General features: G+C 44.6%; 1 protein-coding gene across 2 annotated transcripts in view; it reads left to right on the forward strand.

The window, feature by feature from the left end:
- The window catches only part of CLPX (caseinolytic mitochondrial matrix peptidase chaperone subunit), a 44,327-nt gene that overhangs the window by 10,723 nt on the left and 21,552 nt on the right, over positions 1 to 12,052 (forward strand). For both annotated transcript variants that reach the window (XM_010355499.2, XM_010355500.2), the window contains exon 4: positions 10,373 to 10,527. In XM_010355499.2, coding sequence (XP_010353801.1) covers positions 10,373 to 10,527 — 155 coding nt within the window. The remainder of the gene's footprint in view (positions 1 to 10,372; positions 10,528 to 12,052) is intronic.

Below are 12,052 nucleotides of genomic sequence, written 5' to 3' on the forward strand. Positions count from 1 at the left end.
CCTGCCTTTTTGTTTGCTTTTTGTTTCTATTATTTTTTTGAGACAGAGTTTCGCTGTTCTCACGCAGGCTGGAGTGCAGTGGCACGATCTTGGCTCACTGCAACTTCTGCCACCTGGATTCAAGTGCCAGCCCCAGGTGCCTCAGCCTCCCAAGTAGCTGGGATTACAGGTGCCCACCACCATGCCAGGCTAATTTTTGTGTTTTTGGTAGAGAGAGGGTTTCACCTTGTTGACCAGGCTGGTCTGGAATTCCTGACCTCAGATGATTCACCCGCCTCGGCCTCCCAAAGTGCTGGCATTACAGGTGTAAGCCACCACACCCAGCCTGCATTTTGTTTAAGTCTGCATTTATTTGGATACTAGTTCGTAAACATCTTTTTATATGCTTTTTGGTCACTTGTGATTCTTTTGTGAATGGCCTGTTTAGGTAATTGTCTACTTTTTTGTAATTTTTTTTTTTTTTTTTTTTTTTTTTTGAGACAGAGTCTCGCTGTATCTCCCAGACTGGAGTGCAGTGGCGCCATCTCGGCTCACTGCAAGCTCCGCCTTCCGGGTTTATGCCATTCTCCTGCCTCAGCCTCCCAAGTAGCTGGGACTACAGGCGCCTGCCACCTCGTCTGGCTAGTTTTTTTTTTTTTTTTTTTTTTTTTTTTTTGTATTTTTTAGTAGAGACGGGGGTTTCACCATGTTAGCTAGGATGGTCTCGATCTCCTGACCTTGTGATCTGCCCATCTTGGCCTCCCAAAGTGCTGGGATTACAGGCTTGAGCCACCGCGCCCGGCCTGCTTTTTTGTATTTTTTTTTTTTTTTTGAGACGGAGTCTTGCTCTGCCGCCCAGGCTGGAGTGCAGTGGCCGGATCTCAGCTCACTGCAAGCTCCGCCTCCCGGGTTCACGCCATTCTCCTGTCTCAGCCTCCCGAGTAGCTGGGACTACAGGCGCCCGCCTCGTCGCCCGGCTAGTTTTTTGTATTTTTTAGTAGAGACGGGGTTTCACCGTATTAGCCAGGATGGTCTCGATCTCCTGACCTCATGATCCGCCCGTCTCGGCCTCCCAAAGTGCTGGGATTACAGGCTTGAGCCACCGCGCCCGGCCTTTTTTGTATTTTTAATGACTTGAGGAATGCATATATCCATCCTCCTTTATGAGAAAAGAATAGACCCTTACAGATGGAGCTAAAGTTCTATAACATATCTTCATTGAACTTGTGATTTTTTTTAAAGTATAAATAGCATATTCATATTTTCGCAAATTGCTTGTTTTCAGTATACAATGTTTTGAGAGCTGTGTATGTTAATGCAGTTGACTCTTGAACAGTGGGTTTGAATTGCTCGGGCCCACTTATACCTAGCTTTTATTTGGCCAGACACATATGGCCAGCATATATGAGGAGCTAACTTCATATATGTGGGTTCCACAGGGCCAACTGCAGGACTTGAGTATGCATGGATTTGGTTATATGTGGGTGGTCCTAGAACTAGTCTCCTACATGTGCCTTGGGACAGCTGTACATGTGGGCCTAGTCCTTTCCTTTTAAAAATTTGTTTGAGATATCATCATTCATATACCATGCAATTCATCTTCAGTGGTTTTAAAATGTTTACCAAGTTGTGGCCCGGCACGGTGGCTCACACTTGTAATCCCAGCACTTTGAGAGGCTGAGGCGGGCAGATCACGAGGTCAGGAGTTCGAGACCAGCCTGACCAACATAGTGAAACCCCATCTCTACTAAAAATACAAAAATTAGCCGGGCTTGGTAGCAGCCACTTATAATTCCCAGCTGCTTGGGAGGCTGAGACAGGAGAATTGCTTGAACCCGGGAGGCGGAGGTTGCAGTGAACCTAGATCACGCCACTGCACTCCAGCCTGGGTGACAGAGCAAGACTCTGTCTCAAAAAAAAAAAAAAAAAAAAAAAAAAGGCCAGGAGCGGTGGCTCACGCCTGTAATCCCAGCACTTTGGGAGGCCAAGGTGGACGGATGACAAGGTGTGAAGATGGAGACCATCCTGGCTAACACGGTGAAACCCTGTCTCTACTAAAAATACAAAAAATTAGCCTGGTGTGGTGGCGCACGTCTGTAATCCCAACTACTCAGGAGGCTGAGGCAGGAGAATCTCTTGAACCCAGGAGGCGGAGGCTGCAGTGAGCCGAGATCTCACCACTGCACTCCAGCCTGGGCGACAGAGAAAGACTTCGTCTTGTCTCAAAAAGAAAAAAAAGATATTACCAGGTCGAATGATCATCTCCACTATCTAATTCCAGAACATTTTTCATCATCCCAGAAAAAAACTCCATAGCCCTTAGTCACTCTCCACCCTTCCCCCCTCCTAGCCCTGTTAACTATTAACTACTTTCTCTATCAATAGATTTGTCTACTCTGTGTATCTCATACAATGTAATTATATGCTATGTGGCATTTCATATCAGCCTTCTTTTCTTTAGCTTAATGTTTTCAAAGTTTATCCAGGTTGCAGCATATATCAGTATTTCATTGCTTTTTGTGGCTGAATAATATTTCATTGTTTAGACATTCATCAGGTGATGGACATTTAGATTGTTTCTACTTGTTGGCTGTTCTAAATAATGCTCCTGTGAACATCTATGTACAAGTTTTTGTGTGGACATATGTTTCTAATTCTCTTGGGTATATGTTTAGGATTGGAATTGCTGGGTCATGTGGTAACTGTTTAGTTTCTACAGAATTGCCAAACTCTTTTCCATAGCACCTGTACCATTCTACAATCTGACCAGCAATATGAGGGTTCCAGTTTCTCCACATCCTTTTTACCACTTGTCTTTCTTTTTTCTTTTTGAGACAGAATCTCGCTCCGTCACCAGGTTGGAGTACAGTGGCATAATCTCGGCTCACTGCAACCTCCACCTCCCAGGTTCAAGCAATTCTCCTGTCTCAGCCTCCCAAGTAGCTGGGATTATAGGTGCCCACCACCACACGCAGCTAATTTTTGTATTTTTAGTAGAGACGGGGTTTCACCATATTGGTCAGGCTGATCTCGAACTCCTGACCTCAGGTGATCTTCCTGCCTCAGACTCCCAGAATGTTGAGATTACAGGCATGAGCCATTGTGCCCAACCTTTCTTTATTCATAGTGGACATGAAGTGGTATCTCATCATGGGCCTCTTTTGATTTTGTTTTTAGAAACAGGGTCTTAAACTCTGTCGCCCAGGCTTTAATGCGGTAGCGCAATCATAGCTCATAGTAGCCTTACCTTCTCTGTTCAAGTTGTCCTCCCATGTCAGCATCTTGAATAGCTGGGACTACAGGCACATGCCACCCCAGAGACAGGGTCTCATTTATGTTGCCCAGGCTGGTCGCGAACTCCTGGGATCAAGTAATCCTCCTGCCTTGGCTTCCCAAAGTGCTGGGATTTTGTGCTACCTCCGGGGATTCACTGTAGTTTTGATTTGCATTTGCCTAATGACTAATGATGTTAATCTTTTCTCACGTTTATTGGTCATTTGTCTGTCTTCTTGGAGAAGTGTCTATTTAAATCCTTTGTCTTTCTTCCTCCCCGCCCCCCACCCCAAGCGCAGTTTCATTTATTGCTCAGGCTGGAGTGCAGTGGCACAATCTTGGCTCACTGCAATTTCCACCTCCCGGGTTCAAGCAGTTTTCTGCCTCAGACTCCTGAGTAGCTGGGATTACAGGTGCCCACTACCACGCCTGGCTAATTTTTTTGTATTTTTAGTAGAGATGGGGTTTCACCATCTTGGCCAGACTGGTCTTGAACTCCTGTGACCTTGTGATCCGCCCACCCCAGCCTCCCAAACCAACAAAATTTTATATAAAGCAATATAGGATACTTGTAGTAGCTGTTTAAAGGAAAGAATTTGTCTCCTGGTAACTTAATAAAATTAGATTTTTTCCCCCTTGTTTTTGGAGTGAAAATGCATGGTGAAAATTGGCCGGGCATGGTGGGAGCTCATGCCTGTAATCCCAGCAGTTATGGAAGGCTGAGGCGGGTGGATCACCTGAGGTCAGGCATTCGAGACCAGCCTGGCCAACATGGAGAAACCCCGTCTCTACTGAAAATACAAAATTAGCTGGACGTGGTGGTGCATGCCTATAATCCCAGCTACTTAGGAGACTGAGGCAAGAGAATCACTTGAATCCAGGAGGTGGAGGTTGTGGTAAGCTGAGATCGTGCCATTGCACTCCAACCTGGGCAACGAGAGCGAAACCTTGTCTCAAAAAAAAAAAAAGTGCATTGCAATGCTTGTATTTTTTTTCCCCAAAATAGCGTTTTGATAAATAACATTGAATCCTTGAATTTTAGGGATATGTTGAAAATATGTCAATGTAAAATTGTATTGCAAATATTCAAGTCAAATTTAAGCAACCTTTCAACAATAAGCAAAGAGGAATGTGATTTGTTGGTGTTTAATCCTTTTCCTTTTGACCTAATTTCCTTAGAGAAATATTTTGTACTTGTGCTCTCAGGCCAGATTTTCCTGTCACACTGCCTGAACTAGATCAGAGGCTTCTCTGCCCTTTAGTCTTTGCCCTGTTTACCATCAGTAACAATTGTAAACTAGTTCCTCATCATTATACAGGCAGTGACTATCTTTCCCATTGATGAGAAGTGGTGATTATTTACTTAGGCTTGTGTTAGTCACAGATGCTTCAAATAGCTTGATCTTTTTCTTTAGGTAAGCATTTACACGTGATCAGTAAATACGAAACATGGATGAAACCTCTCCTTAAAATTTGCTATTAGAATTTTTCCAAGAAAAAAATTTTTTTTGAGACCGAGTTTCGCTCTGTTGCCCAGACTAAAGTGCAGTGGTGTGATCCCAGCTCACTACTACCTCTGCCTCCCAGGTTCAAGCAATTCTCGTGCCTCAAACTCCCCAGTTGCTAGGATTACAGGCACGAGCCAATATGCCCGGCTAATTTGTATATTTTTAGTAACAACAGGGTTTCACTATGTTGGCCAGGATGGTCTTGAACTCCGTACCTCAAGTGATCCACCTGCCTCAGCCTCCCAGAGTGCTAGGATTATAGATGTGAGCCACCTCCGGCCCAGAATGTGTTTTTAATTAGTCTTGTGTTTAAGAACAGAAACATGGCCAGGCGTGGTTGCTCACGCCTGTAATCCCAGCACTTTTGGAGGCTAAGGCGGGCAGATCCACGAGGTCAGAAGATCAAGACCATCCTGGCCAACATGGTGAAACCCCGTCTCTACTAAAAGTACAAAAATTAGCTGGGTGTAGTGGCGTGCACCCAGCTACTGAGGCCGAGGCAGGATAATTGCTTGGACCCAGGAGGCAGAATTTGCAGTGAGCCCAGATTGCAACCACTGCATTCCAGCCTGGGCAACAGAGTGAGACTCCGTCTCAAAAAAAAAAAAAGAAGAAGAAGAACAGAAACACAAGAATTGATTGAATTGATAATGAAGTGGTTTTGTTTGTTTTTGAGACAGTCTCACTCTGTTGCCTAGGCTGGAGAATAGTGACCTGGTCTCAGCTCACTGCAACCTCTACCTCCCGACTAACCCTCAAGTGATTCTCTTGCTTCAGCCTCCCGGGTAGCTGGGATTACAGGCACCCGCCACCACACCCAGCTGATTTTTGTATTTTTAGTAGAGACGGGGTTTTGCCATGTTGGCCAGGGTGGTCTCGAACTCCTGACCTCAGGTGATCCATCTGCCTCGGCCTCCCACTATGCTGGGATTACAGGCCTGAGCTACCACACCCAGCCTAAAGTTGGTTTTTTAATGTGGAATTGTCTGCTTCTTTCATTTAGTTTGTAAGGACGTAGGTGTGCTTGCTGGTGCAGTTTTTCCTATAATCTGTGGATAGATGTAAATTTGTATTTAAAATTGTCCCAAAGGAAAAAAAATTCCATGAAATTTTTTTTTTCTCTGCCGTTCTTTCTAGTTGGATTACACAAAAATGTATTACTTAGACATACTAGCTTTGTATTTGCCACCTGTATCTATAAGACATTCTCTACCAAATTGCTTTCTGAGGTCCCTGGTTACCATTAGTAGGGTTAGGCTGAGTTAAGCATGTATGTCCAAACCCAACTACTTGGGAGTTGGGAGGATCCCTTGAGAACAGAAGTTTGAGGCCATCCTGGACACACAGCAAGCCGCCAGCTCTTAAAAAAAAAAAAAGAGTGGCTGGGTACAGTGGCTCACGCCTGTAATCCCAGCACTTCAGGAGGCTGAGGCAGGCAGATCACCTGAGGTCAGGAGTTCGAGACCACCCTGACCAACATGGTCAAACCCCATCTCTACTAAAAAATACAAAATAAGCCCGGCATGGTGGCACATGCCTGTAGTCCCAGCTACTTGGGAGGCTGAGGCAAGAGAATCGCTTGAACCCAGGAGGTGGAGGTTGTGGTGAGCTGAGATCGTGCCATTGCACTCCAGCCTGGGCAACAAGAGCAAAAGTCTGTCTCAAAAAAAAAAAAAAAAAAAAAAAAAGGCCGAGCATGGTGGCTTAAGCCTGTAATCCCAGCACTTTGGGAGGCCGAGACGGGCGGATCACAAGGTCAGGAGATCGAGACCATCCTGGCTAACACAGTGAAACCCCATCTCTACTAACAAAATACAAAAAACTAGCTGGGCAAGGTGGCGGGCACCTGTAGTCCCAGCTACTTGGGAGGCTGAGGCAGGAGAGTGGCGTAAACCCAGGAGGCGGAGCTTGCAGTGAGCTGAGATCCGGCCACTGCACTCCAGCCTGGGCTACAGAGCCAGACTCCATCTCAACAAAAAAAAAAAAATGTATATCCATATGTCTACATCCTGTAACCATATGTTTATTTTTATTTATTTTGTTTATAATAAGAGGGCACGATGGGCACCATCTCGGCTCACTGCTACCTCTACCTCCCAGGTTCAAGCAATTCTCCTGCCTCAGCCTGCTGAGTAGCGGGGTTTATAGGCACTTACCATGCCCAGCTAATTTTTGTATTTTTAGTAGAGACAGGGTTTCACCATGTTGGCCAGGCTGGTCTTGAACTCCTGAGCTTAAGTGATCCACCCTTCTTGGCCTCTCAAAGTGCTGAGATTACAGGCGTGAGCCACTAGGCCCCACCAACATCCTATAACCATGTTTTGAAAAGAAAGATAAGGCTGGCCTCAGTGGGTCACGCCTGTAATCCCAAGCACTTTGGGAGGCCAAGGTGGGAGGGTTACTCGAGTCCAGGAGTTTGAGACCCACCTGGGCAACATCATGAGACCCTGTCTCTACAGAAGATTTTAAAAAGTAGACAGGCCTTGGCGGGCGCGGTGGCTCACGCCTGTAATCCGAGCACTTTGGGAGGCCGAGGAGGGCGGATGACGTCAGGAGATGGAGAGGCACCTATAGTCCCAGCTACTCGGGAGGCTGAGGCAGGAGAATGGCGTAAACCTGGGAGGCAGAGCTTGCAATGAGCCACTGTCGCGCCACTGCACTCCAGCCTAGGCAACAGAGAGAAATTCCGTCTCAAAAATATATAAAAAAAAAAAAGTAGGCAGGCGAGGTGGCACGTGCCTGTAGTCCTGGATACTCGAGGAGGCTGAGGTGGGAGGATTGCTTGAGCTTAGGAGGTCAAGACTGCAGTGAGCAGTGATCATGCCACTGCACTTCAACCTGGGCAACAGAGCAAAACCCTGTCTCCAAAAAAAAAAAAAAAAAAAAAAAAAACAGAAAAGAAAAATAAATCATCTTTAACACAGGATATTCTGTAGCTGATCCATTGGAATTGAGAAATCCTTATAAATGTATTCATCCACCAGGCGCGGTGGCTCAAGCCTGTAATCCCAGCACTTTGGGAGGCCGAGACGGGTGGATCACGAGGTCAGGAGATCGAGACCCTCCTGGCTAACAGGGTGAAACCCCGTCTCTATTAAAAAATACAAAAAACTAGCCGGGCGAGGTGGCGGGCGCCTGTAGTCCCAGCTACTCGGGAGGCTGAGGCAGGAGAATGGCGTCAACCTGGGAGGCGGAGCTTGCAGTGAGCTGAGATCCAGCCACTGCACTCCAGCCTGGGCGACAGAGCGAGACTCCGTCTCAAAAAAAAAAAAAAAAGATAAATGTATTCATCCACTGTGTATCCACAAAAATTTTTTTTATGCTTTAAGTTCCATGGTATATGTGCACAACCTGCAGGTTTGTTACATATGTATACATGTGCCACATTAGTGTGCTACACCTGTTAACTTGTCATTTACATTAGGTATATCTCCTAATGCTATCCCTCCCCTCTCCTGCAATCCCATCACAGTCCCTGGTGTGTGATGTTCCCCTTCCTGTGTCCAAGTGTTCTCACTGTTCAGTTCCCACCTATGAGTAAGAACATGCGGTGTTTGGATTTTTGTCCTTGTGATAGCTTGCTCAGAATGATGGTTTCTAGCTTCATCCGTGTCCCTACAAAGGATATGAACTCATCACTGTGTATCCACAGATTTATTTTTATTTTTATTTTTTTTTGAGACGGAGTCTCACTCTATAGCCCAGGCTGGAGTGCAGTGGTGTGATCTCAGCTCACTGCAAACTCCGCCTCCTGGGTTCACACCATTCTCCTGCCTCAGCCTCCTGAGTAGCTGGGACTACAGGCGCCCACCACCACGCCCGGCTAATTTGTTGTATTTTTAGTAGAGACAGGATTTCACTGTGTTAGCCGGGATGGTCTTGGTCTCCTGACCTCGTGATCCAGCCTTGGCCTCCCAAAGTTCTGGGATTACAGGCGTGAGCCACTGCACCCAGCCAAAAATTTTTTAAAGAAAAAAGAGAAACTCTTTTTATCCTCACTTTAAACTGCCTTTGTATTGCTTTCAAAGGCTGCTTGATTATCTTTAAATCAAATCAGTATGACTGAGAAAGCAGTATTTTGTTAGTTTCTTAGTGGTTTTTTGATCAGAAATAGGAACTAGTGGAGTAAAGATAAAATAAAGATACGAAATAATTTTATATATATATGTATACACACACACACACACACATTTTTTTTTCCCCCCAAGATGGAATCTTGCTGTGTCTCCCAGGCTAGAGTGCAGTGGCACAATCTTGGCTCACTGCAACCTCCATCTCCCGGGTTCAAGCGATTCTCCTGGCTCAGCCTCCTGAGTAGCCGGGATTACAGGTGTCTGCCACCACGCCCAGCTAATTTTTGTATTTTTAGTAGAGATGGGGTTTCACCATGTTGGCCAGGCTGGTCTCTAACTCCTGACCTTAGGTGATCCACCTGCCTCAGTCTCCCAAAGTGCTGGGATTACAGGCATGAGCCACCATGCCTGAAAAACGCTAATGGGTTTAAGAGAATGTAAAGAATACACATTTTTTACATTTTTAGGAGTTAAAATAGATTTCTCTTTCAACTTTTGTATATGTTTGAAAATTTTTATAATGTTGGAAAAATATATGAATCTTGTATTTTACTTTTAGTTTGTTCATTCAAGTATTTCTATAAAATAGATGATTACTCCGGCCAGGCGTGGTGGCTCAAGCCTGTAATCCCAGCACTTTGGGAGGCCGAGATGGGCGGATCACGAGGTCAGGAGATCGAGACCATCCTGGCTAACACGGTGAAACCCCGTCTCTACTAAAAAATACAAAAAACTAGCTGGGCGAGGTGGCGGGCGCCTGTGGTCTCAGCTATTCGGGAGGCTGAGGCAGGAGAATGGCGTAAACCCGGGAGGTGGAGCTTGCAGTGAGCTGAGATCCGGCCACTGCACTCCAGCCTGGGTGACAGAGCGAGACTCCGTCTCAAAAAAAAAAAAAAAAAAAAAAGAAAAAATAGATGATTACTCCATGTTCTCAAGAGGTTTTAAAATCTTTTTTAGTGGGCCAGGTGCGGTGGCTCACACCTGTAATCCTAACACTTTGAGAGGCCGAGGTGGGCAGATAACAAGGTCAGGATACCGAGACTATCCTGCCCAATATGGTGAAATCCTGTCTCTCCTAAAAATACAAAAATCAGCTGGGCATGATGGTGCACCCCTGTAATCCCAGCTACTTGGGAGGCTGAGGCAGGAGAATCGCTTGAACTCAGGAGGCAGAGGTTGCAGTGAGCCGAGATCGTACCACTGCACTCCAGCCTGGCGACAGAGTGAGACTCCATCTCCAAAAGAAAAAAAAAATCTTTTTTAGTGAATGGAAAGTTGGAAAAATTTCACCCAATCTTTTAATGAAGTGTGTCACAAAATGAAAGAACCTAATAGAAATGAACAAAAGGTAGTTGACTGAACTCATCTATCTTTGTAGTATACTTCATATATAAATGAGGCTGTTTGTGTGGCAAGTAGATGGAATAGTGAGTCTACTTTTTGTCACGTGCATAGCTTTCATTTACAGTGGAGTCTTTAAGGTTAAACACTATTGGAATTATTTTTTATTTCACCCTACTTACCTCTTTTCTTTTACAGCATCCACCCGTTTTGTCAAGTGTGAAAAATGTCATCATTTTTTTGTTGTGCTATCTGAAGCAGACTCAAAGAAAAGCATAATTAAAGAACCTGAATCAGCAGCAGAAGCTGTAAAATTGGCATTCCAACAGAAACCACCACCTCCCCCTAAGAAGGTATAAGTCTTAAGCTCAGTCTTACAAGTATTCTATCTTGAAAAGATTCCATTGCTTCCCTTTCCCAAGTTTACATTGAATCCTAATACTAGTATCTGAACAAGTATTACAGGTTCATAATATGGACCGTATGTGGCTAAATTGTTATTGCGTTTTGGAATTTAAATATGGGGTCTGTTGCTTTTTCCCATGTTATGATTACTATATTTAGTAGCAGTGAAATGTAGCTAGATAATTATTAAAATGTTAACTTGTTAATACCAAGTTAATCTGAAATAATATCTTTTCAATAGAGCAAGCAAGTTTTGATTTATTTTTGTTCGTTTGGACCCTTAAATAACACTAGCCTAGGCTGGTCCACTTGACTAGCCTTAAAAAAAAAAAAACCTATAATTACCTCCCTTAAATTGGTCTATTTTATGGTAAAACAGCCTTCAGTCTAATAATATAAGCGAGTAGTTTTTTCATAGCCAGTGTGCCAGGACTGCTCTATATAGCACTGTGGCTTTGGTGGTGTGAACTCTTTTTAGAAGCCTCAGGCCAAGTGTGATTTGGTCCTGTGAAACGTAACAGAATGTACCACCAGCTCCATTGGGTACTTGATGTGTGCTTTTTGAGAACTGGGAACCCTTGTACCCTGGCTGTGTGCCTTCTGGCTGTGTCTCAGATGTTTGCATACTTAGATTATTTCTCTTTGCCTCAGTGTATCTTTCTTCTACTGTGTTTGGATAGCAGTGCATTTGTCTCTACTTCCAAATGTGCTGTGACAGATTTAATGTCATTGGTATAATTTGTAAGGAATAAAGATGTTTAAAACTATAAAAAAAGTATATGGTCAACAACTAAAGAATTTGTCATTAAAAAAATGGAAAATATATTGGACTTTATATTCTGTACGAATTTGTGTAGACTTCAGACATCTGACTTAAAATTCCAGGCAGTTTAACTATTTTCAGGAGTTTTTGAATTATTCATTTTTTAATCAGGGTTTCACTCTGTTGCCCAGGCTGGAGTGCAGTGGCACACTCATGGTTCACTGTAGCCTTAACTTCCCTGGGCTCAAGTGATCCTCCCACTTCAGCCTCCACAGTAGCTGGGTGCAGGTGTGTGCCACCATGCCCAGCTAATTTCTGTAGAGACAGGGTTTCGCCTTGTTGTCCAGGCTGGTCTGCACCTCCTGGGCTCAAGTGATCCACCCACCTCAGCCTCCCAAAGTGCAGGGATTACAGGCGTGAGCCACCATGCCCGGCAGGAGTTGGTGAATATTAATTCACCAACCATTTCATTTCTTTTCACTTTCTGGTGAATAAAAAATTTACCCCAGGTTCCAAGCTGTTGGCAATAACCAAGTGTAGAATAAGAGCTTTAGCTACTATTAAGAATAAAGTTTTTAGGGTTGAGCCCGGTGGCTCATACCTATAATCCCAGCACTTTGGGAAGCCAAGGTAGGAGGATCGCTTGAACCCCAGGAGTTCAAGACCAGCCTGGGCAACACAGTGAGACCCTGTCTCAAAAAAAGAAGAAA

The sequence above is a fragment of the Rhinopithecus roxellana genome, chromosome 5 (genome assembly GCF_007565055.1).
Source record: "Rhinopithecus roxellana isolate Shanxi Qingling chromosome 5, ASM756505v1, whole genome shotgun sequence".
NCBI classification, from domain to species: domain Eukaryota; kingdom Metazoa; phylum Chordata; class Mammalia; order Primates; family Cercopithecidae; genus Rhinopithecus; species Rhinopithecus roxellana.